Source organism: Heteronotia binoei, chromosome 3 (genome assembly GCF_032191835.1).
Source record: "Heteronotia binoei isolate CCM8104 ecotype False Entrance Well chromosome 3, APGP_CSIRO_Hbin_v1, whole genome shotgun sequence".
NCBI classification, from domain to species: domain Eukaryota; kingdom Metazoa; phylum Chordata; class Lepidosauria; order Squamata; family Gekkonidae; genus Heteronotia; species Heteronotia binoei.
The window spans coordinates 102,517,923-102,542,268 of NC_083225.1; the positions used below are offsets into that span (position 1 = coordinate 102,517,923).

At 44.9% G+C, this 24,346-nt stretch overlaps 1 protein-coding gene across 2 annotated transcripts; it reads left to right on the plus strand.

Moving 5' to 3' along the window:
* Positions 1-757: 757 nt before the first annotated feature.
* C3H21orf62 (chromosome 3 C21orf62 homolog) lies at positions 758-23,136 on the plus strand. 2 transcript variants are annotated; one of them, XM_060235141.1, is made up of 3 exons: positions 758-1,078; positions 11,147-11,282; positions 22,383-23,136. In XM_060235141.1, exon 3 carries the CDS (start codon positions 22,436-22,438, stop codon positions 23,108-23,110), a length of 675 nt encoding a protein of 224 aa, XP_060091124.1. In that variant the 5' UTR covers positions 758-1,078; positions 11,147-11,282; positions 22,383-22,435; the 3' UTR covers positions 23,111-23,136. The 2 variants fall into 2 exon arrangements, with proteins under 2 accessions (XP_060091124.1, XP_060091125.1); XM_060235142.1 differs by lacking the exon at positions 11,147-11,282.
* Positions 23,137-24,346: the final 1,210 nt, after the last annotated feature.

Below are 24,346 nucleotides of genomic sequence, written 5' to 3' on the forward strand. Positions count from 1 at the left end.
ACCTTTTTTAAAAAATGAAAGAACCTGATATATGTCAGATTGCTTTATATGATCAGATTGTAATGACCTTTGGCCATAGACAATAAACTTCACCTGTACTTGTACCTATTTTAGATCCAAGTGGGCAGCCATGCTGGTCTGAAGCAGTAGAACGAAGTAGGAGTCAAGTATCACCTTTAAGACCAACAAAGTTTTATTCAGAATGTAAGCTTTGGTGTGCTCTGAGCACACTTCATCAGACGATGAATCAGGTACAGTGAACACGTATAGCTGGTAGGCAGTGGTTTAGAATGCAAAATGGTACAAATTTAAGATCCAATGATAGAGTAGTAAAATTAACAAATTGACAAACCTTTAATTTGGGTTCTCACAATTTGACATGTCACTGTTTTATTAGTTTCTCATGCTCGTGTTACCCAGATCAAAGATTTGCTCAGTTTGTTAATTTTACTATTCTGTCATTCGATCTTAAATTTGTACCATTTTGCATTCTAAACCACTGCCTACCAGCTATATGTAGCTCTGCTCACTGTACTTGATTCCTCATCTGATGAAATGTGCCTAGAGCACACGAAAGCTTACATTCTAAATAAAACTTTGTTGGTCTTAAAAGGTGCAGCTTGACTCCTACTTTGTACCTATTTTATTTAGTTCAGTTATTAATAGTCCAGACTAACCTGATCTCATCAGAGCTTGGAAGTTAAGTTGGGTGGAACACCTCAAGGAAGACTGGGATAGAATGCAGAGGAAGGCAATGACAAACCACCTTTGCTCATCTTTTGCCTTGAAAACCCCATTAGGTGGAACATCATGGGGTCGCCATGAGCTGCTTGCAATTCAGCTGCATACTTTACTTTTTAATGAAGTGGGTAGGCCTCTAGCGTCTTTCCTGGTTGCCATGGTAACTTGGGCTGCTACTCTCTAGAAAACATAAAAGAGCAACAAGTGCAAGACCAAACATTCTGTCTTGTTTTGTAGATTACCCAGGCTGCCAAATGAAAGCAAAGCATCTGTAAATTCACAGATAAAATCTACCAAGTGAAGAACACCACAACAAAGCAGCTTGGGGACTACAAGTGTAAGTACTCTCCTCTTTTTTCTAAACAAAACTGTGTGTTGTTGATATAGAAAGAGCAACATTAATCCTTGTGTCTGGGGCAGAAGCAGTTTGTATCAATAGCAGCACTATTTTGCTACCATAGAGCTTTTATTCCCTGTGAAAATACATTTCAGAAGCTTTGAAATGAGGTTGCAGGACACAGATCTTGTTTCTTTTCAAAGAAAGTTAATTTACAAAAAAAATGAATTTATTAGAACAGCACTCTTGGTTCTTACAAAGTCTTTTATACTTTGGCTGAAGTTATTAGGATTTACTCAGAGTTATCCAGACTACATAGGAACCAGGATTGAGTGAAACAAATCATATTTAGAGTTACACCTGTCTTAAAGAAACAGGAAAATGCCACTGTTACCAGAACAAAGTAGTAGGATACAACTGTTATTCTATGATTCTATGAACCAATTAGTGGATTGGCTCCAGTTATTTACTTTTACTGAGGAATCTTTTGCTAGAGGAGGGTTTGTTCCATGGGAGTTGTAAAGTTGGGTCCTTCAGCGCAAGTACGCTTGCCAATCCTCAGGTCCCAGCGGGGGTTCTCCCGCTTTCCCAGGCTCCTTCCCGCTCCCAGTCAGCTGGCCAGCAGGAGGAAGCCCTGGCCCCACAGCCCCCATGTACCTTTCTACTTCCAGAGGCTTCAGACTCCACTGGAAAGTGGAGTTGGGATGGTGCGTCTGTGTCTTTAAGGCTGAAGGGTGGCGGGGGAGCAGGCAGAATAACATGGCTGTGAAAGCAGCCGAGACCCTCCATTGGTTGCACAATCTTTGCAGAGGTCGTTTGCCACCCAGACCCTTCCTTAGCCACATAATCTTTTCAGAGGCTGGTTGCTCTGTGTTACTTTGAAGAAGCTGGAAGTTCAGCAGCTCGTAAGTAGAGATGCCAATCCCCAGGTGGGAGCAGGCCCTCCCCCACTTCAGAGTCATCAGGAACGGGGGGGGGGAGGGAAATGTCTGCTGGGCACTTCATTATTCACTATGGAGATTAGGGTGGCCAGACCGTCCCGGTCTCCCGGGACATTCCCGGTTCTGGCCACCCAATCCCGGCTCCCGGGCTGCCTATACCGGGACCATTAAAGGTCCCGGTTTAGGCAGCCCCGGAGCCGGTGGGCCGCGGGTGCCGGCGGGGAAGGCGGGGAGTGAGGGAGGGAGCGTCCCTGCGCCTGCGCAGGGCCCCTGCGCACGCGCAGGGACGCTCCCTCCCTCACTCCCCACCTTCCCCGCCCGCGCGCGGGGCCCGGCGGCAGTGGTGGAGGCCTCTCCGTGGCCTCCGCTGGTCGCTGGAAGCCCTCCAGAGACTCTGGAGGGCCTCCAGCGACCAGCGGAGGCCGCGGAGTGGCCGCGGGGCACCCGGCGCTGGTCCCGGAAGGCCTTCCACCCGGCGCTGGTCCCGGAAGGCTTCCCCGCGGCTTCCGCTGGTCCCTGGAGGCCCTCCAGAGTCTCTGGAGGGCCTCCAGGGACCAGCGGAGGCCGCGGGGAGGCCACGGGGCACCCGGCGCTGGTCCCGGAAGGCCTTCCAGAGGCTCTGGAAGGCCTTCCGGGACCAGCGCCGGCCAGCGAAGGCTTCCCCGCGGCCTCCGCTGGTCCCTGGAGGGCCTCCAGGGACCAGCGGAGGCCACGGGGAAGCCGCGGAGCAGCCGGCGCTGGTCCCTGGAGGCCTCCAGAGGCCAGCGCCGGTAGCGGAGAGGCCCGGGGCTGGTCCCTGGAGGCCTCCAGAGGCCAGCGCCGGCAGCTCCCTCCCTCCCTCGCCGCGAGGCCGCCGCCGCAGGACTCCCCGCCGCCACCGCTGGATGCCGCCCTGGAATCAGGTAAGGGGGCCGAAAGCGGGGGGGGCGGGGGGGCGGCCTTCCTTTCTTCCCTCCCTCCTCCCTCCCTCCCTCCCTCCCTTCCTTCCTTCCTTCCTTCCTTCCTTCCTTCCTTCCTTCCTTCCTTCCTTCCTTCCTTCCTTCCTTCCCTCCTCCCTTCCTTCCTTCCTTCCCTCCCTTCCTTCCCTCACTCCCTTCCCTTCCTTCCTTCCCTCCCTCCTCCCTTCCTTCCTTTCTTCCTTCCTTCCCTCCCTCCCCCCTTCCTTCCTTCCTTCCTTCCTTCCCTCCCTCCCTCCCTCCCCCTTCCTTCCTTCCTTCCTTCCTTCCTTCCTTCCTTCCTTCCTTCCTTCCTTCCTTCCTTCCTTCCTTCCTTCCTTCCTTCCTTCCTTCCTTCCTTCCTTCCTCCCTTCCTTCCCTTCCCTTCCCTTCCCTTCCCTTCCCTTCCCTTCCCTTCCCTTCCCTTCCCTTCCCTTCCCTTCCCTTCCCTCCTTATGTTCTTATGTGACACAGAGTGTTGGACTGGAGGGGCCACTGGCCTGATGCAACAGGGCTTCTCTTATATTTTTATGTGACACAGAGTGTTGGACTGGAGGGGCCACTGGCCTGATCCAACAGGGCTTCTCTTATGTTCTTATGTGACACAGAGTGTTGGACTGGAGGGCCCACTGGCCTGATCTAACAGGGCTTCTCTTATGTTCTTATGTGACCAGAGTGGTGAAGTGGATGAGCCATTGGTCTGATGCAACAGGGCTTCTCTTATATTTTTATGTGGCACAGAGTGTTGGACTGGAGGGGCCACTGGCCTGATACAACAGGGCTTCTCTTATGTTCTTATGTGACGCAGAGTGTTGGACTGGATGGACCACTGGCCTGATCCAACAGGGCTTCTCTTATGTTCTTATGTGACAATACTGACTTTGGTGGACCCAAGAACTGATTCAGTGTAAGGGAGCTTTGTGTTTGTGACTGGAGTAGATAATACTGACTTTGGTGGACCCAAGCACTGATTCAGTGTAAGGGAGCTTTGTGTTTGTGTCTTCTGGTGCAATTTTGTTCTCAGATCCTGTATTTACTTCATCAGTATATGGGATAAGGCACTTTCTCAACTGTGCTGCATAATGCAGCCTATTTATTTTGTCCTGTTGGCTCTGTTGGCTCTGTCTGCGCCACCTTCATCACTTTCGGGGTGTGGATCCCCCAGTGGGGTGGTCTCGTGACTCCCTCCGCCGGCTGTTTCTGATAGCCCTGCGCCCCCTCTTTCATTTGATATGTGTCCCGTGCGGGTGCCACCCTCCCGCCGGGAGATGCCGCAAAATGAGCCCCCTTGAGGCTTATGGCGGCAGGGCTCGGGGGAAGCGAGCTAGACTGCTGTTCTTTTGAGGGGTTATAGAGTGTTTCGAGCCCGTCCCTGTGGCATCGGTCCCATCGTTGTGGGGCCCAGGGGGCCGGCGCAGCGGCACGCTGAAGCAGCCTGTCGGTCACTTCCGGGTTCCTGTCCTGCATCTCGACCTGTGTTATTAGTGACAGGCTGCTTCAGCGTGCCGCTGCGCCGGCCCCCTGGGCCCCACAACGATGGGACCGATGCCACAGGGACGGGCTCGAAACACTCTATAACCCCTCAAAAGAACAGCAGTCTAGCTCGCTTCCCCCGAGCCCTGCCGCCATAAGCCTCAAGGGGGCTCATTTTGCGGCATCTCCCGGCGGGAGGGTGGCACCCGCACGGGACACATATCGAATGAAAGAGGGGGCGCAGGGCTATCAGAAACAGCCGGCGGAGGGAGTCAGGAGAGCACCCCACTGGGGGATCCACACCCCGAAAGTGATGAAGGTGGCGCAGATAGAGCCAACAGAGCAAACAGGACAAAATAAATAGGCTGCATTATGCAGCACAGTTGAGAAAGTGCCTTATCCCATATACTGATGAAGTATATACAGGATTTCAGAACAAAATTGTTTCCGGCGGTGATATTTGGGGGATTTTTGGGGATGTCACAGGAAGTGCTGTGAAGTCACTTCCTGTTTCCGGCAGTGGCATTTGGGGGAAATGATGTCATTTGGGGGAAATGATGTCACAGGAAGTGATGTCACTTCCCATTTCCGGCAGGTGACGCGGGGAAATGATGTCACAGGAAGTGATGTCACTTCCTGTTTCCTGTGGTGGCATGCCGTCACCGGAAGTGACGTCACCGGAAGTGACGTCACTTCCTGTTTCCGGCGCACCCCTACCTCCCCCCCCCCCCAATGTGTCCCTGGCTGGCCTTCAGACATTATGGTCACCCTAATGGAGATCGATTCCCATAGGGAATAATGGAGAATTGATCTGGGGGTATCTGGGGCTCTGGAGGGGCTGTTTTTTGAAGTAGATGCAGCAAATTTTCAGCATAGCATCTAATGACACTCCTCAAAATGCACGCCAAGTTTCAAATAGTTTGGACCAGGAGATCCAATTCTATGAGCCCCAAAAGAAGGTGCCCCTATCCTTATTTCTAATGTAGGGAAGGCATTTAAAAGGGTGCGGCTCTTTTAAATGTGATGGCCAGAACTCCCTTTGGAGTTCAGTTGTGCTTGTCACAACTTTGCTTATGGCTCCACCCCCAATGTCTCCTGGCTCTACCCCCAAAGTCTCCTGGCTCCACCCCCAAAGTCCCCAGATAATTCTTGAATTCGACTTGGCAACACTAAGCGCAAGGTGTTTTCTTCCAGTGGAAGATTCCTTACTTAGTAGAAGGCGGGGGGGGGGGTTGAGCAGGAATGCATAGGAACGCAGTTCTGGCTGGTTTGTGGGTCAGGGGTGTGGCCTAATATGCAAATTAATTCCTGCTGGGCTTTTCTACAAAAACAGCCCTGGTAGAAGGTAACCACTAAAGTCAACACTATGTTATCTCACATACAGGACTGGATGGAAAGATTCAGGAATGGAGCTTATGAAATGCCTTTCCATTCGTGCTTCACCCCCTCTGCACTCCTTGAAAAGCCACTCTTGAGGTTGGGGGGCCAGTGAGAATGGAGACCATCAGCTGGAATGTACATTGGTAGAAATTATTTCTGTCTGTTGCATAATATGGACAACTTTTCTCATGGAAAGAAAGTTTTGTTTCATTCCATAACTACTACGGATTGAGTTGGACCCTGAACAAGGACTTTGTTCACAGTTTTATTTAATAGCTTCTGTTTTAATTAAATAGATAAAAAGGACAATCAAATTTGGTTATCAGGCAAAGCTAAGAGATTTCTGGGCATAAAATCTTATACCTTTATAGTGACTGTAAATAAAACATAACAATTCAGATCTAAAATAGCACAAAAATAAAACAAACTTTTTGTTAAATTGGTTTCCAGAATATCTCAACATTCATAAGACCGAGGGGAGGTGTTTAGGCAGGCATTTAAAGCAGATGAGATCCATAGCTTAAGGAGAGCTCTGCATTTGCATACATGTGACCATTTGGTATAACAAACTTGAAATGGAAGGGTCTACTATGAAGGGGGGCCCAGTGTGGTGCCCATGGGTGCTGTGGCACCTGCTGACACCTTTCCAACTACCAAGTGTTTTAGAAAGTAGGAAGCAGGGGGAGGGGTTGCTCAGCAAAGCTTCTGGTTAATTATTGGCTATTTGATTGGCTGTGCAGATTTTCAATGTTCAGACGCTGGTTTGGCAGCAGCCGCAGCTGCCATCACCGCTTAAGGATCTTCAATGTTTGATTGAAGCTAAGCTTCACTGCATGGCTGTCTCTGTCTCCTGGGCAGCACCCACCAGGCTCAAATAGGTTGGAGACCCCTATTCAATTGTATATGTATTTAGAAACAATGATAAAAAAAAAAAATCTTGGTTTAAGCTCTCAGGAGTAACCTGGAAATACTCACATGCCTCAGATTTTAAGTAGATTTTAAGAATGAGCAAAGACTGCACCCCATAAATAATGCTTCTTCAGCATGTCTCATTTAGGAAATCCAGAAGTTTCATAACATTAGATCATTATGCTTTGTTAATACTTCCCCATGTATCACTAGAACTATGCAGACATTATAAATGTCTACACTGAGCTGGCCAGTGTTCCTCTACCCCCCCCCCCCTTCATGCAGATAGATTCAGATGGGTGGCCATGCTGGTCTGAAGCAGCAGAACAACATTTGGGTCCAGTGGGACTTTTAAGACCAACAAAGTTTTGTTCTCCCTTCATGCATTTAGTGTGGAGGCTTGGATGCACTGGAGTTTTTCCACAGGTGCAAGGATTTCTGCCTGCATGGAGCAACTATCTTGCTACCTGCAGCAGCTCAAATTGTCTCCCAGGGAAAGGACGGGGAGGGGGGCATTTCAGGGTGCTGGGGGAAGGGAGAGGCAAGAAAGTCATGCTCCGTGGGTAGAAAACCTCATGTTCATGGGAAAACTCTGGTGAAACCATTATGCATGCTATAGCACCCTTTTGTAAATGCTTATAAACAAACATAGGAAGAATATGAGACTAAATATGGGGCAGGCACAATCCTATAATCCCTCTTTGTCACATACAAATACATACACAGATAATAGTTCATTTGTGGGGATGTGGAATGGTATAGTATAGCTTGATTTTGTCAGATCTCAGAAGCTAAACTGGATTGGGTTTTTTATGGGAAATGACAAAGGAAGACTTCACAGAGAATGGCAATTTTTCAATTTAATTTTAGTTTTTTTAAAAAAATCAGCAATTAAATATCACATTTACATAATGTTATAAGATGTCTAATGGATTCTCTGCATTCCCAGCTTTCATTTTCTAAAAGCCTGTTTCATTGCAGATCTTTGCTTTTCCCTCATATCTCCACAGCAGAAAAAGCTAGAGACTTTTTTTTAATGAAAGCTGAGAATGCAGAGAACCTGGTATGCATCTTGTTATCAGATTAGATTGATATAGCAATATTCAGTTCTCAATTCAATTCTCACTGAAGAAGGCTTTGCAGAGGAAGGCAATGGCAAATCACCTTTGCTTAATCACTTGCCTTGAAAACCCTGTGGGGTCACCTTAACTTGGCTGTAACTAGATGGCATTTTACACAGAGACATGTTCATTTGCATATATGTTGCCAGCCTCCTGGTCTGTCTGATCTCCCTTCCCTCACCAAACCCTACCTTCCTCAGGATCTAACCCCAAATCTCCAGGAATTCTCCAAGCCAGAAATGGCAACTCTGTTTGCATCCTGTGAATTTTGAATTCCTACCTCTTTCAGTCTCATTGGAGAATGCTTTCTTCCAGTAGGAGCAGAAACATGTAGTGGGAGTGACAGGCTGCTATGATACCACATGCTTTGCTAAAACAAACATTGGCAATGCTATAATCCCACTGGCATTTGTGAGTTTATCTAAAAGGAAAATAATTCCAAAGTTGATACCCATATGGGTTTTTTAAAAATCCCTTATCTACAGGTTTTTCTTACCCTAACAAGTAAAATAGTAATACTTACATAGAGTTACAATAATACTTATACAGAGTTATCATAGGATTAGATGGTCATCATTTACATATGTTTCAGGCCTCTTTTGTTAGATCCAAGCTGTATTACTAGAGAGGGGCCAATGCATGCATGAAGGGCATTTTTCAAACCAAATTTCCCATGTGCACTTTGTATTGGTACTATCTAGTTAGCACTGTAAATGTATACCTTCGCTGAATGTTTGATTTGGTTTTATTTGGCTAGAAAAGTAAACACATTATTAAGCTATTTTGTAACAAGAATGCAGTATTTTCTCCAGTGCAAAAGCAAAGTTAGATCACCCTGTTTAGCCAAACCAACAGGAAAAAGTTTATATCTGCTTTATATATAAAAGTTTATATTTGCCTTAAAGTTTATATCTGCTCTCCCAATGGATCTCAAGTTGTGACATGCAGAAAAAAAATTGTGTTTAGTATATACTGTGTTAGGGAATTCTGTTTGAAATTCTATTTATCTCAAACAGTGCCATGGATCACTGGATCAAATAATCATTGAGAGGCATTTAACATGAAAGCAAAAACATATTTATTACTACAGGGAAAGGGTACTGGGAGGTGAAAATAACAAACACTATAGAACTACATCCTCACACTAGAAGATCATGTGCTTAATGGAAGCTACTTCCTCCTCCTTCTTGACCTCTCTACCTGAACAAAGGAAGTCACCTGACTAACTGACCAAACAGACAAAACAGATTTTCCCCCTTCTAGACTTTGATTGACAGCAGTCAGTATCTTCTTCCCAGGTCATGCAGACAATACGGAATCAGGCACAGTGTTAACCCTATAATGACTGGAACTTTAGAACATTGCAAACGACATACAAAACAGATACATATTTCCAACATACTGGACACTACAGTGATTCTTTAGCAAAGGATTGAGTTACGGTAAGTGTCTGATAGCATATGCATTCCTCAAATATATGCTTTGGGTGTGTCCAGTCATTTGGTATTTCTGGGAAGAAATTGTTACCCATGTTAATTTTGTATTCGAATGTTCTTTGATTTTTGAGGATGCTTAAGTAGTTTTAAAGTATCTGCCTGTCTCTTGAATGCTAACTGATGGTCAATGAAAATGGATCCTCCATGCCCTTACTATAGCTTAAAGACTTATATTACAGCATGGGAAAGATAAATGCCCACCTCCAGTAAATCAATGGATTGAGGACCTTAGACCTCTATCAATATTTGAATGCATCTGGACTTATTTTTAAATATTTGAAAAGCTTTTATAGAAACTTATAAATCTGCTACTACTGTGCTTGTATTTTTGCCTCTACTATATGCCATTTTTCTTTTGAAAAATTCTATTTAGTTGCTGGATTTCAAGTCTCCCCCTTATTCCTTAGCCCCCCTTTTATGTTTTCTCTTGTTTTCCTGGTAGCTAAGTCCCTCTTAACTACTCCTTAAAACATCATTCTACCTATGGAGCCCTATTCTTTGCCTGGAAAAGGACCTTGGCTTTCTGTGAAAATGTCTTATGCTGAACAAACTGTGGAGGTATTTAAGGGATACAGTTAGACTGGCCATACTTTCTTTTCTGTGTGCTGGCCTGTCAAAAGAGTATGCATTTAGACAAGAGGGTTCAATCCCCCACTGTGGAATATGGCAGTTGCAAAGTTCCTACTGGGCATGCCACAGCGAACCATACAGAGGAAGGTGTTTTGATTCTGCACTTGTTCTGATCTGGAGGTGTGTGGGGACAGGGGATATCAGGAAGTTGCATTTTTGTAGCTTAATGCAGGCAAGGACAACGTTCCTTCATTCCACTGCGCTCTATTCCTTCAGTACAGAAGGCCCTAGTCGACCCAGCAACAGATACGGTCTCCCTAATGGGACACATTTCTAAACTTCAACAATGAAATAACTTGCAAAACAGCTGTTAAAACACAACAGTTGGTTGTGAGTTGGTTGACTTCTTCCTTATATGTCATGCAATGGAGCATTGTTGGCATGCTACTTCCAGACTGGTGGTGGGTGTGGGCATTGTCACTATGGATTCCAGTGCAGATTTTAGCTCTCATCTCCTTGGAATTGGATCTTTTTTGGACTTTCTTTTCCTGCTGAGAGATTATAGGATACTGACTACCATCACTGGTGCTGCATCAGCATGGACAACGTTCTGGCATCCAGGGTTTAGGAATAAGTGGTTTCTTCTTTGGAAGCGGCTGTGTCCAGATAGACCTTTCTGCTTATGTTCTGGTTGTTGGCTAGTCAATTTTACAGTGATCCAGATCTTTTAAAGAACATCTTATTCATTGGTCTAGCTGTATGCTGTGGAATGATGAAAGATAATCACTGCATTTTTTCCCTACAGGGGCACACTTTTAAAAAGTGTTTTAAAAACATATCCCACTGAAAGGGTAATTGGTCCCTATATGCCCAAGCTGCAGCTACCCCTTTTCTGTTCCACTGATGATTAAAAAAAATGTAATAATGATAATGAAAAGAACTTGTGGCTGATTGTAACATGTTTGATCATTGTTTCATCTTATGCCAATAACTTCAGGGAAACTAGTTTCAAAAAAGCCAAATGATGCAAGCAGCAAAATAGTTTGAGTGGGAGTCACAAGTGGGAGTATGTGTATTGTCATATCCATGCAGATAACAAGTGGATCAAGTATCAGTGCAGTGTAGGTGGTAATAGTTATCAAGCAAGAGTGTGTCACTCAGAACAGGCATTTCATTTGACAACAGTTGCTGAAAACAGTGAAGAACAATATTCAGGGCTCATTGCTACTAGTCTGTGTTGCAGATAATCTGAAAAGGTCTTGCAACATCAAGAGACAGAGCATTGGTTGTGTGGAATATCTCAGCTCAAGCAGCATTGGCTGCATCAAATGTGAAGCAGGGGTGGTATTGGATATGTGATAGGAACAAAGCAAGCCGAGGTGAGTAAACACAAGGAAGAAAAAATACTGTTTTACAAACATTCTATGATCTTACTACTATATTGTAAAATCACTTTTGGGGGGAATGAAGGAGGTAATCTATATTAATACAGAAGGCTCTCGAGCTCATTTTCTGCATTTTGGAGAGCCCCAACACAGTGCTGGGTGCAACTTACTTTTTTTTTTGTTAGCTACATCAGCTCCCCCGCTTTCTGTTGTGTGCACTGTGGAATGCCCTTCTCTGCTGCATCCATACCCACAGATGGGAGGGGAGGCAGAAATAAGATTTGCCCTTACAGGTTTCCACTGCTGCTCTATAAGGTGTTACAAAAGCAATTAAAGGTAAAATAGCTGTCAAATTTTTATCCCACCTTTCCACTAAGAAGCTCAAGGGAGAATGTACATGTTTCTGTCCTCCTCTATTTATCCTCACAACAACCCTGTGAAGTGGGTAAGGCTGGGAGAGGCCCAAGATCACCAAGTGATCTTCAGGCAGAAGGAGAAATTGAATCCAGATGTCCCCAGTTCTCAACTGACTCTAATAATTACTTTATCTTCTTTTGACTGGACTACAGGGATAGCCCTACCATTAGGTGGGTTAGCAACAACCACAGATGTTGGAAAGCATTAAAGATTCCCCAATGGCAGAGGGGATGCTATTTGGATTCTTTTGTCCTGGAGACAAATTAGACAGGAAGGTGTCCATGCATCTAACCTGGATGCTGTTGCTATTTTAAAGCAATTTTAAAATGCTGAGAGGGTTTGTTCCTGTTAGGGCTCATAGTGAGGCAGGCTGAGGCACTCTTCTTCCACCACAAACACCTTTTTGGGTGTTGAAATGAAATGGCTATGGCTCCCCCATGGTTGTTTTGGTACTTTAAAAGGCACAGGGAGGATAAGGGTACCTCAGCCCACAATACTAAATAGCTTTAAAATGGTGATGGCCTCCACAGATTGGACCTGTGGGTACAGTCGCATCTAGTTTGGCCCTCAGACAGTAAAACATATTGCTGCTTGGGTTGTAAGAATCTTTATTCATGTAAGAAGGGAGAATGAATAAGTGATGGGAGAGCTAAAATTAAGTGTAATACTATTTGCTACCTAAGCAACTTACCTAGGGAATATTTTCCCCCACATCCCCCAACAATGTTTGTCCATAGCTCTTCTTAGTAAAAGCCTCTGTTATGCAGATCATGCTGCCATTATTAAAACCTTACTTGGGAATGCTGCATGCACCATGTTAGTTGGCAAAAAGATAAACCAATCCAAACAGAGCTCAGAAATGTGTGAGTGGAATATTAATCTATTTATAGTGCAGTCAGAATACCACAGAGTAGATGTTTTGCTTTAGTTGATTCGGAGCCTGGAAACCAAGCTCAAAGTGAGGAAACACTGAGACACTTATTGTGTTGTGGGTTAGTAACTGAATCTGTGCATTAATGCATATTGACTTCTTAGATGTATTACTGACGTACTCCACCAACCTCCAAAGAGTTGCAGCTGAGAGGAATTTGACCTTTGAAATTTAACATTAACTGTTTTCCTATTGGTATCCTTGGTATGTGATTGAAGAGATACTCATGAAGGTAGGGATTAAACTCTGGGATTCAAAAGAAGCCAACATATTTTTCATTTGCTAAAAAAAAAAAAGAGCGTATAAAGCTACAGCTAGGAGGTGATTCTCTGGAAATAGCTTCAGGAACCTTTTAATTGCCCCAGAATGTTTTGGTTCTGGCAACTGAAAACCTAAGTCAAAGTAACTGGCACTAGATTAACTGTAATACAAAGCAATCAGTAGCTGAAATCCTATCCAAGGAAGGATCCCTGCATTATAGACAAGGTGTTTACCACTTTCTGTTTGGAGTTTAAACTCCTTCATATTTAGCATGGGATTCCCTGATCAGCAACACATACTCTGATAAATGACCCTGGTTGCACCTAATTTTATACCCCAGCCAGCATGAACAGTAGAATGTTCTCTGTGCGCCAAATTTTGAAATGCAAGGATATGCATTGGACAGGTGTGAGTCATGGGAATGGGGCTATTCAAACAGCAGAGCATGTGCTGACAGAGGCAAAAGCACAGCTCAAAATGCATGGACCTAAGAATCAGCAAATGCACCATCGCCTTTCGCTCTGAGGTAAGGAAAATATACCAGTTGTTTAAAAGTGCAGGGAATATCAAGGCAGACAAGTGCAGTTTTCTGAATCTGTCTACATAGACACTTTGACAGTGACATAGACAAAGTACACTCCGGCATACAAAAGACTATTTCTTTGGGAGGAGATGTTATAGAGCAGGTTATACAGCAGAAGTAAGAAAAATCTCACATGGTCACTGTTCTGATCAATGATCTTGTGCAGAAATCATGCGCTCAGCTACAATACTGAAAAAGATGGGCTGTAGCCTGGTTGGTCTACTACAGATTTACCTCTGAGTAGCAATGTGAAGCAGTGCCCCTGAAGCAGCTGCTCATTAGCCTGATGCTTATGCCCGGATATTGAGGGATGGAAGAAGTGCTTAAGCAGAATCTTTATTGCTATTATTTTTGTTAGTTTGACTTCAAAGGTCAAATTCTTCTCGGTTGTGGATCTTTAGAGGTCCATGCAGCTGCTTCAGTAACCAATCTCATCATCAGTGTCAATGTCTGAGAACCCAATGTTTAACAACCATAAAACATTGTTTTTGTTCTAGTTTTGTAAGTCACCTTTAAGCTAGGTGCAGGCACTCTGGAAATTCTTGCTCAACGGATTTAAGGTGTATAACTTATTTTATCACAGCATTAAAAGTTACAAAAAAATTGAACCTGAAGCAAGTTTCTTTTGGGGAAGGGGGATCCACATAAAACTTACTTATTTCTTACCACTACATTTACTGTGTAATTTGTTTTGTGAATTTTAGAATTTGTCCTTGCAAGGATCTCATAGACTAGATCAGTGTTTCCCATTTGCAGGGATGTGACCCGGTACCAGGCCACGAAAGCCTCACTACCGGGTCACAAGAAAAGCCAAAGCTAGCCCCGCCCCATCTCTGTGTTATGCAGAGAGGAGCTGGGCTGCCTCTCCTTCCTTCTCCCCCGCTCCAAGCTTTTGAGAGAAAAGCTGGCATCCATTGGCACTTTAAACCCACAAAGTGTTCTTCAAGGTATGAGCTTTAATGTGCCTTGCAGTATGTTCTTTTGTGTGTGTGTTTTTTTCAACTGGGAGGGGTGGGGAGTGGGCATTCCAGTAGCTGGGTTTTTTTACCAAATGACCCTTGGACAGAATTTTTGCTGGTTGGGGTCATCTGATGGTGAGAAAGGCTTTTTTTTTTCTTTGGCCGCCCCTTCCTTCCTTCCTTCCTTCCTTCCTTCCTTCCTTCCTTCCTTCCTTCCTTCCTTCCTTCCTTCCTTCCTTCCTTCCTTCCTTCCTTCCTTCCTTCCTTCCTTCCTTCCTTCCTTCCTCTGCAAGTGATGCTCTGTCTATATTCTTGGTGCTGGGGGGGAGCAACAGTGGGAGGGCTTTTAGTGCCCTTGCCCCACTGGTGGACATTCTGATGCTTTTTGGGCATTGTATGAGGGAATTTTCAACTGGATAGTCCACTGGCCTGATCCAACATGGCTCCTCTTATGTTCATGTTCTTTCTTTTCATGTCTTTCTTTTCTTTTCCTTTTCTTCCATTTCATTCTTTCCCTTTCTCTTTCTTTGCTTCCATTTTTAGTGGATGAAACTTTTCTGTTCATCACACTGTTGTTGCAGACATAGGAGCTCTGCCAGTGAAAAGTTGGCACCCCCAGTTGTAGCCAGGTGGCCTTCTATGAGATTTTTGTGTGAGTGAGTGAGAGTAAGAGGTGTGGGGCAGAAAGAGATTATTGGAGATTACTGCGGTATATCTCAACAGCACTGGAAGAGATGGTACTATGAACTTGGCACCATTTACTGGTCCTGCTTTTAACAGCTGTCTGACACCAAAATTAAACTCCTCCTGTAGATATTAAAAAGGATGAAAGTAGTTCACTGGCTAAGTATCTGCACAACAGGTAGCTTTTAAACATATGGGAAGCACAGCCAGTAAAAAGCTGCAAGCCCCTCATAAATATCCTTTTTGGGGTAACTGCAGAAAAGTTTGTATGAACTTCATATAACTTGAAATTAATTCATTAATTGCAGTACAATTCTCTGCTACCTTTCACAGCAATTTCCCAGTGACCAAAGAAAAGTATGAAAAATAGCTGTCGAAAGATTTTCTTGAAACCAAGCAAGCTTGGTTGTAGCTTGAGGCAGGGTTCCAGTAGTAATAGCTGAAGGAAGGGCCTACTAAATGTATCAGCATATTTTGAGGTAGAGCAACTGCCAGGGCCCAGTGTGGGTGGTACACACTGCTGGCATTCCTGATGGTAATGGCAACAGCACTCCCAAATGCATACACTGGCCAGTGCTGTTGTGAAAGGGATGTGTAGGTGGTGCAGGCAATTGAACATGGGCATTAGGAGTGCTTGCAAGCTGGAGAAGAATAAACAAACAGATAGGTGCATGCAGGTGTGGGGGTGAAAAGAGAGGACCGCCCACTTTCCACCCCCATTTTGGCTCAGAATGAGTTTCAGAGAGATTTTTCTGAAAATGAATTTACTTCCGAAGAAGAGGCAGGTTTGAGAGAGTGCCATGGAAGTGACACCACAGTCAAAGGTGGAGTTTTGGTTCAGTGTGCCCCAGAAGTAGGGTTGCCAAGTCCAATTCAAGAAATATCTGGGGACTTTGGGGTTGGAGCCAGGAGACTTTGGGGCGGAGCCAGGAGCAAGGGTGTGACAACCATAATTGAACTTCAAGGGAGTTCTGGCCATCACATTTAAAGGGACCACACATCTTTTAAATACCTTCCCTCCATAGGAAATAATGAAGGATAGGGGCACCTTCTTTTGGGGCTCATAGAATTGGACTGCCTGGTCCAATCTTTTTGAAACGTTGGGGGTATTTTGGGGAGAGGTACTGGATGCTATGCTGCAAATCTGGTGCCTCAACCTCAAAAAACACCCCCCCCCAGAGTCCCAGATACCCGTGGATCAATTTTCCATTATTTCCTATGAGAATAAGTCTCCATAGGGGATAATAGAGTTCCCTCCCCTCCCCCCCCATTTTCTCTCTCTCACTCACACACACGCTTAACTGTCTCTGGTGCAAGTAGGCAGCCATGTTGATCTGAAGCAGTAGAAAAAAGCAGGAGTCTCTGGTGCCTCCACAACGAGGTCTGGAAAGTACAGAGGCTATGCTGCTCTTTTACACACACACTCACTTGTCCGAAAGGAAAGCAAAACAAACAGAGGGGCTGCACTCTTAGAGGTCTGCTGTTGCTAACCCTTCCCCATGAAGTACTTCCTGCTCCAATTTAAAGCCACACACATATTTTAAAACTATACCTGTTTGCAGGTCCTACCCAAGATCTAGAGGTACAGGGTTGCTGTGGGGGAGGAGCATCACCCGCCGGCCAGGTGGCTGGGGAAAGCCTGTAAAACCGGGAATCCCCAGCTGGGACTTGGGGATTGGGAAGCCTAAGGGGAAGGGAAGGGGCAAAGGGAAGCTGCTGCGATGGGGCTGGTTGGGAAGGAAAGGGGCAAGGAGAAGCTGCTGCGATCAGGGCTGGGTGGGAGGGGAAGGGAAGGGGCGAGAAGAAGCTGCTGCAATCGGGGCTGGGTGGGAAGGGAAGAGAAGGGGCGAGGAGACGTTGCTGCGATCGGGGCTGGGTGGGAAGGGAAGGGGCGAGGAGAAGCTGCTGCGATGGGGCTGGGTGGGAAGGGAAGGGGCGAGGAGAAGCTGCTGCGATGGGGCTGGAAGAGAAGGTGCGAGGAGAAGCTGCTGAGATTGGGGCTGGGTGGGAAGGGAAGGGCCACCATTTTTCCCCCGCTTCCGGATTTTTGGCGAGTGGGAGAGGAGGCTTCAAAAAGGGGGGTCCCCTGCCCAGAGGGGGGGGGGGTTGGGAAGCCTGAGTATGAAATCAGGCCCACTGGCAGCATCAGACTTTGGGGATAAAAAGGCTATAATCTCAGGGCAATGGCAGGGTGATTGTCTAGGGTTGCCAGCCTCCAGGTGGGTGCCTGGTGAACATGAAACTACATTGTCAAGGTTGAGCAACCACATTTAAACATATTGTAAATACTTGCTTAAAGTATATATATTCAGCAAGAACTATACCCAGAACCATTAGGAACTCATTTGCCTATTAGGCCACACCCCCTGACATCAGCATTGTTTTACATAGGGAGGTTTTTTTGTAGAAAAAGCTCAGCAGGAACTCATTTGCACATTAGCGCACACCCCTTGATGCCAGACTTGTAGGAACTGCATTCCTGTGCGTTCCTGCTCAAAAAAAGCCCAGTCTTAATACACAAATTCCATTACAATGAACAATGCAAAACTCCAAACACAGGCATCTGGTTAATTTCCAGGGCTTAATTAAATTTGTAGCGATGTTCTTCCTTGTGCTTTGACTGGAACGAAGTGATGACATGCCTCCGGATAATGACATGTTTCAAGAGGCTCTCCCTTCTTCAAATCACTCTCTGTTTTTGGAACCACTGCTCAAACACACTCTCTCTGAGACATTAGTCCAACCAGTAATGCAAGCAGTGCCGGCCGACGCCGCCTGCGTTACTGGTCAGACTAATGTTGGACTTCATTCCAGTCAAAACACAAGAAAGAACATAGTAACAAATTTAATTAAGTTATAATATCGGGGGTTCTTAGGCACGGAAGAGGCGAAGTGGCAGTGATAACAAGCTCTTTATTGAGTACAGCATGGTAGGTGGCTGCCCTAACAAGACTGCAACGGGGCACGCTGGGTTCCCGCGCTGGCACATAATTGGGTCATTCAAACCAGCAGGGGCCTGTTATTGGAGCAGGGCAGTTGGGATTTGGATCCTACTGCCCCTTGTTACTAAGTCCCCAGGCTCAGTCCTTAGGCTCCAATGAGCCAGGCATGAAACCCATTTGGTAACACATAGATTCACATACTGTTACCGATACAACAAACACGAATTTGAGCAGACTTCAGAAGATGGTGGAAGACAGGAGGGCCTGGCGTGACTTTGTCCACGGGGTCGCAAAGAGTCGGACTCGACTGTGCAACTGAACAACAAGCACATACATAACAGGCTCTTTTTCTAGTAGGAGCTTCTCTGTGTATTAGGCCATGCCTCCCTGATGTAGCCAATCCTCCTGGAGCTTACAGAAGGCCCTGTACTAAGAGCCCTTTAAGCTCTTGGAGGATTGGCTACATCAGGGGTGTGTGGTCTAATATGCAGAGGAGCTCACTGCACCAGTTCATGTTGTCTGGAATCCCTTTCTGCAACCGTTTCTGTTCTGAACTTCAGTTCTCAATGTACGCGGCGAACAAAATTATGCATATACTCGTTATGTATATATTCCAAGGGCGGAAAGGGTTGAGTGTGTGCATAAGAGACAGAGTGATTGATTACCTGAAGTGGCCAGTCAAGTCCTGAACAAGAAAGGAAGTAAACAAAAAGACACGTTTTATCAGAGGAGAACTGTCAGGCAAGGAGTTGCTAAGCAGGCAGCAGAAACTGTGACTATACAAGAGGAACTGCCTCTAGCAATCTAAAGGCAAGTCTCGACTTGCCTTCCTTAACGTGTACAGTCAGGAACAAACCGGAGGGTAGCCGAGTTCCACTTCGATGTCACACTCCAGACTATGTCTGCCCAAGCTGGTTCCACCTGGGTCCCAGTTGGCCAGATATCAAGGGACAGCCCACTCTCTGAAACACGCATCAACTGCCAGGGCTTTTTTTTTGGAGCAGGAACTCCTTTGCATATTAGGCCACACACCCCTGATGTAGCCAATCCTCCTGGTGCTTACAATAGGCCCTGTACTAAGGGCCCTTTAAGCTCTTGGAGGATTGGCTACATCAGGGGTGTGTGGCCTAATATGCAGAGGTGCTCCTGCTAGAAAAAGAGCCCTCCAGAAGCCTATGTTTGGACTTTTGCATTGTTGAATGTAACGGAATTTGTGTACTAAGGCTTTGGTTATATGTATAGTTCTTGCTGAATATGTGAGCACGTAAACACATGCTGCTTTAAACAAGTATTTACAGTGCGTTTATCTGTGGTTGTTCAGCCTCCAGGTGGGGCCTGGAGCCCTCCCACTTTTACACCTGATCTCCAGCTGGCAGAGATCAGCTCCCCTGGAGAAAATGGCTGCTTTGGAGGGTGGACTCAGTGGCATTGTACCACACTGAGGCCCCTCCCTCCCAAACCCAGCCCTCTCTAAGATCCACCCCCAAAGTCTCCAGGTATTTTCTGACGCAGACCCAGCAACCCTAGTGATGGCTCATTTCTGAAGATGATCCTTGGATGGAAATGTTAAAATGTGACCCACTTCTGAGTTTTTGTTCAATTAATAGTTCTTACCCTTGTGCAGATTTACTTCAGTCCAAGCCTGTGGGTTTAAACTGAAGCAATTCTGCAACAGGAGTGCACTATATGCAAAGTGCAGTATACAAAGAAAGAGTAATAAAGGAATACAGTAGGATGGGGTGGCCAATGGTAGCTCTCCAGATGTTTTTTGCCTACAATTCCCATCAATCCCAGCCATTGGCCATGCTGGCTGGGGCTGATGGGAGTTGTAGGCAAAAAACATCTGGAGAGCTACTGTTGGCCACCCCTGCAGTAGGAAGTAATCCATTACTTTTTTACTTGTCACAAGTGGCTTATATATTATTAAAAAATTGAAAACTTAAGAACATGCACATATTCTTTCGCAGGGCCTGTAAGGCAGAGTTGTTCCGCCAGGCCTTTGTATATGGATAGCAATGGTTGCCGTTAGGGTTGCCAAGTCCAATTAAAGAAAAATCTGGGAACTTTGGGGGTGGAGCCAGGAGACTTTGGGGGTGGAGCCAAGAACAAGGATGTGACAAGCATAATTGAACTCCAAGGGAGTTCTTGCCATCACATTTAAAGAGACAGCACACCTTTTAAAATGCCTTTCTTCCATAGGAAATAATTAAGGATAGGGGCACCATATTTTGGGGCTCATAGAATTGGACCCTCTGGTCCAATCATTTTGAAACTTGGGGGGTATTTTGGGGAGAGGCACTAGATGCTATACTAAAAATTTGGTGCCTCTACCTCAAAAAATAGCCCCCCCAGAGCCCCCAATACCCACGGATCCATTTCCTATTATTCCCTATGGGAATCGTTCTCCATAGGGAATAATAGAGTGCCTAGTAGACATTTCCCTCCCCCCCCACGCTTTCTAAAGGGGGGGAGGGCCTCCAAACTAGGGAATCCCCTGCCCCCTCCCTCTCACACACACACACACACTTACCAGATCTTCCTCTGGACAACTCTACTTCCTGTGAAAACGAAAGCAAAAGAAAGAGAGGGGCCGTTCTCAGAAGCCCTTTCTGCTTCCTGCCCAGCCTTAAAGGGGCAGACATTTTGCAAACGGCTCAGGAGCTCTACAACATGAAGCCTAAAGGTATGTTCTCCCCCCCCTCCACCCCCCACCCCCGCTTCCAGAGTTTTGAAGAGCGGGAGATGAGGCTGCGAACCCAGAAGTCTCCCGCCAGAGCGGGAGGTTTGGGAACCTACCCGAAAGTGACATCACTTGATCCTTGACACCACAGGAAAGGACATAATTCCTGGCTCCTGGTTCCACCCCTGAAGTCTCCTGGCTCCACCCCCAAATTTTAGTGGGCCACGAAGGAGAAGTGTAAAAATAACTGGGCCACGAGAAAGAAAACTTTGGGAAACCCTGGACTAGATCATGAGTATTACCAATTGTACAGATGGCAAAGTGAGACTTATCAAGGCAACTCCAATGACTTCATAGAGAAGTATGGACATGGGTCTGGGTAGAAACTGTTTCTGTATGGTGAGGATGAATCATAGAACAGAATTATAGAGTCAGAGGGGGGCTGTACAGACCACCTAATCCAACTCCCTGCTCAGTGCAGAATCAGCCAAAAGCATCCCTGATAAGCTGTTGCTTGAAGATGGTGAGGGGGAGCTCACTGCCTCCCAGGCAGCCAATTCCATTGCTGAACTACTATTACTATTAAACAATTCTAATATTCAGTTGGCATCTTTCTGCCTGTACTTTAAACCCATTACTGCAAGTCATATCCTCTGCTGCCAACAGGAACAGCTCCCTGCTCCCCTTGAAGTGACAGCATTTCAAATATTTAAAGAAAGCAATCATGTCTCCCCTCTCCTGCAGTCTCATCATCTCTAGAATGAACATTCCCACATCCCTTGGCCTTTCCTTGTAGAGCTTGGTCTCCAGGCTCCTGATCATCCTTGTTGCTCTCCACATCCTTTTTGAAGTGAGGCCTCCAGAACTTCATACAGTACTCCAGCTGCAGCCTGAGCAATATGGTGTACAGCGGGACAATGACATTTTGCAGTTTGGATGTTATGCCTCTGTTGATGCATCCCAAGACCACATTAGTCTTTTCTGATGCTACATTACATTGACTGCTCATATTTAGCTTACCATCCACCCATATCCCAAGATCTTGCTCACACACACTGCTATTTCCTTGTTGAACTGCATTTTATTCCTATCCACCCACTTTTTCAATATGTTCAGATTTCACTGAATTCTATATCTTTTAGTGTATTTGCTACTCCCCCCAATTTGGTGTCATCTGTAAATTTAATGAATAGTCCTTCCACTCCCTCATCCAGATAATTTATAAAAATACTGAAAAGTGCCAGGCCCAGAACTGAGCCCTGTGCCATCCCGCTGGATGACTCTCTCCAAACAGATAAAAAGCCATTCACAACCAGTCTTTAGTTGTGTTTCTCCGACCAGTTCCCTATCCAACTAACTATCCTAGAGTCCAGTCTGCAGACCTCAAGTTTACACATCAGAACACCACAGGGAACCCTGTCAAAAGCTTTACTTAAATCCAGGTAAATAATGTTGATGGCATTCCCATTACTGGAAGAGGGTCTCCAAAATGATTATTGCCCCTAGCCTGCATCAGCCTTAGAGTGGTTCTGACACACATGGAAGCTAGCCATAGTGAAGACAAAATACGTGTGAGGAAGAAGGTTTTAGAAACTAAATTTATTCTATGGTAATAATGCAACTTTTATTCTTTGTAGGTTACAGTCATTGATAAGATTCACTGATTTAAAGCAGCAAAGTTCCTGGAGCTATGAACCCTGTAAAAATGACGGTAGCTCGAAAGCATCATCTCTTTTTGATTGGCTTCTTTGGCTTTTGTGTGGATAGTTTTGTATGGGGTCAAAAAAACAACACTCTAATTTTCACCAAAGAAAACACCATTCGTAATTGCACATGTCCTGATGATATTGGTGACAATGACTGTGAGTACAGTTTGGCAAACCTAATATGTAACTGTAAGACTGTCTTGCCTAATACAATAGACAAAACCTACTACAACAATCTGACGATTTGGTTCACAAACACAGCTATGCTGGGAATGCTATTAAACTTTACAGCGGTGCATGACTTGAAGCTCTCACTCTGTGGCTCTGTTCCTCTGTCAACTGAGTACCTGACTATCTGGGGACTGAGAAGACTACAGATAAAAAGAGACCACAATGGTCAGTTACAAGAGCAGAGTTTAACTATCTTCAGTAGCTACGACAATAACATGCAAGATAAATTGAAGGTGCACTGCAAAGGAAGGGAAATTATTATTTATATTTCTGTTCTACACACATCTCTTTTCAACAGTTACTCTCCACTGAAATCATACAGTGTGGAAAATATTTCCAACATAACAGATCACTTTCCAAGTCTGCCATATTCTGATAACTTCTTCACTACTAATAACAAAAGATATGTCATAACATTCATTTACTGACACAGCATACTTGCCTATTTCACCAATGCATTTGTGATAAGTAACGTTTTAGAAGCCAAACTCCTGCCATTCATTTGTATTTCCCATTTCAGTAAGTATGTTGAATTTCAATTGTCCACCCTTTGGGAGTAAACCAAAGTAATCTAAACAGAAGTGCTCAATGGGGTTTTAGTCCCAGGAAAGTGCTCTTAGGATTGCAACTTTTGGAATCCTAAATTATTTAGTGTTACCATATCTGGTGCATGCCATAAATCACCTAACTGCTCCTTCACTGTTTAATTCAATTCCAAGCAATCAGATTCTTGCAGAAAACAATACGTTCAGTACCACATCACAGTCAATATTCTAGTCCTTCATGATGCTTTTAAAGCATCCAAGCGGGATCTATAGAGATCACATATCTTAGGATATTGCTTTGCTTTTATGGAATGATTTTACTAATGTTTTTAAAGCTAGTATTGTCCACATTATGTGATAAAAAACCAACTTCGGGGATTCTACTGCATTTCCAGCCAATGTTGTTTCCATGCATGTGGGGCATAAAGTCTCAGCGCTGGATATTTTGTGTGTGTGATTTTTCTTGGGTTCCTTTTCCAAAGCCAGCAAGCCTGCTGATTTTTAATATAAAAGTATATAGATCACAATTTTTCGAGTGCTTTACAAATAATGGTGATGTTGCCTAATGACATAGCAAGATGCCCTAACCATCACCCAACTTGGATCAGATTTATTTTACTTATAAATGATCATTATAATCTTGAGATACTGAGCTTTTATTTTTTTTTAAGTTTCTTGGCATTATAGTTGTGAAGAAAGAGTCCTGATGTATGAAATATATATAAATTTGCTGAAGCATCTACTGGAAATGGGGGTCAATCAGATTTTAGTTAGCTGATTAACCATTCCAAAACAACTTAGAATGACAACAATAAGTGCTACCTATATGTAGTCTTGAGTACATAAGCATCAACATTTTGAGAATGTTCTGGTAGTCTGTGTTAATGATTTAATATATCTACAACTCTTCATAAATGAATGTCATGTTACTCATTCCACAACTGCATCCTCCACAGTTCACCAGACAAACAGATCACATAGCTGACTTCTGCTGTATGATCTATGTAATATACCTTTAATCCAAGCTATACCAAAAACAATATTTAATTTTTAACAATAAATTATATAAATATGGTTGTGAAGAGTGTGTTTAATGAATGCACTTAGAAATAACCAACA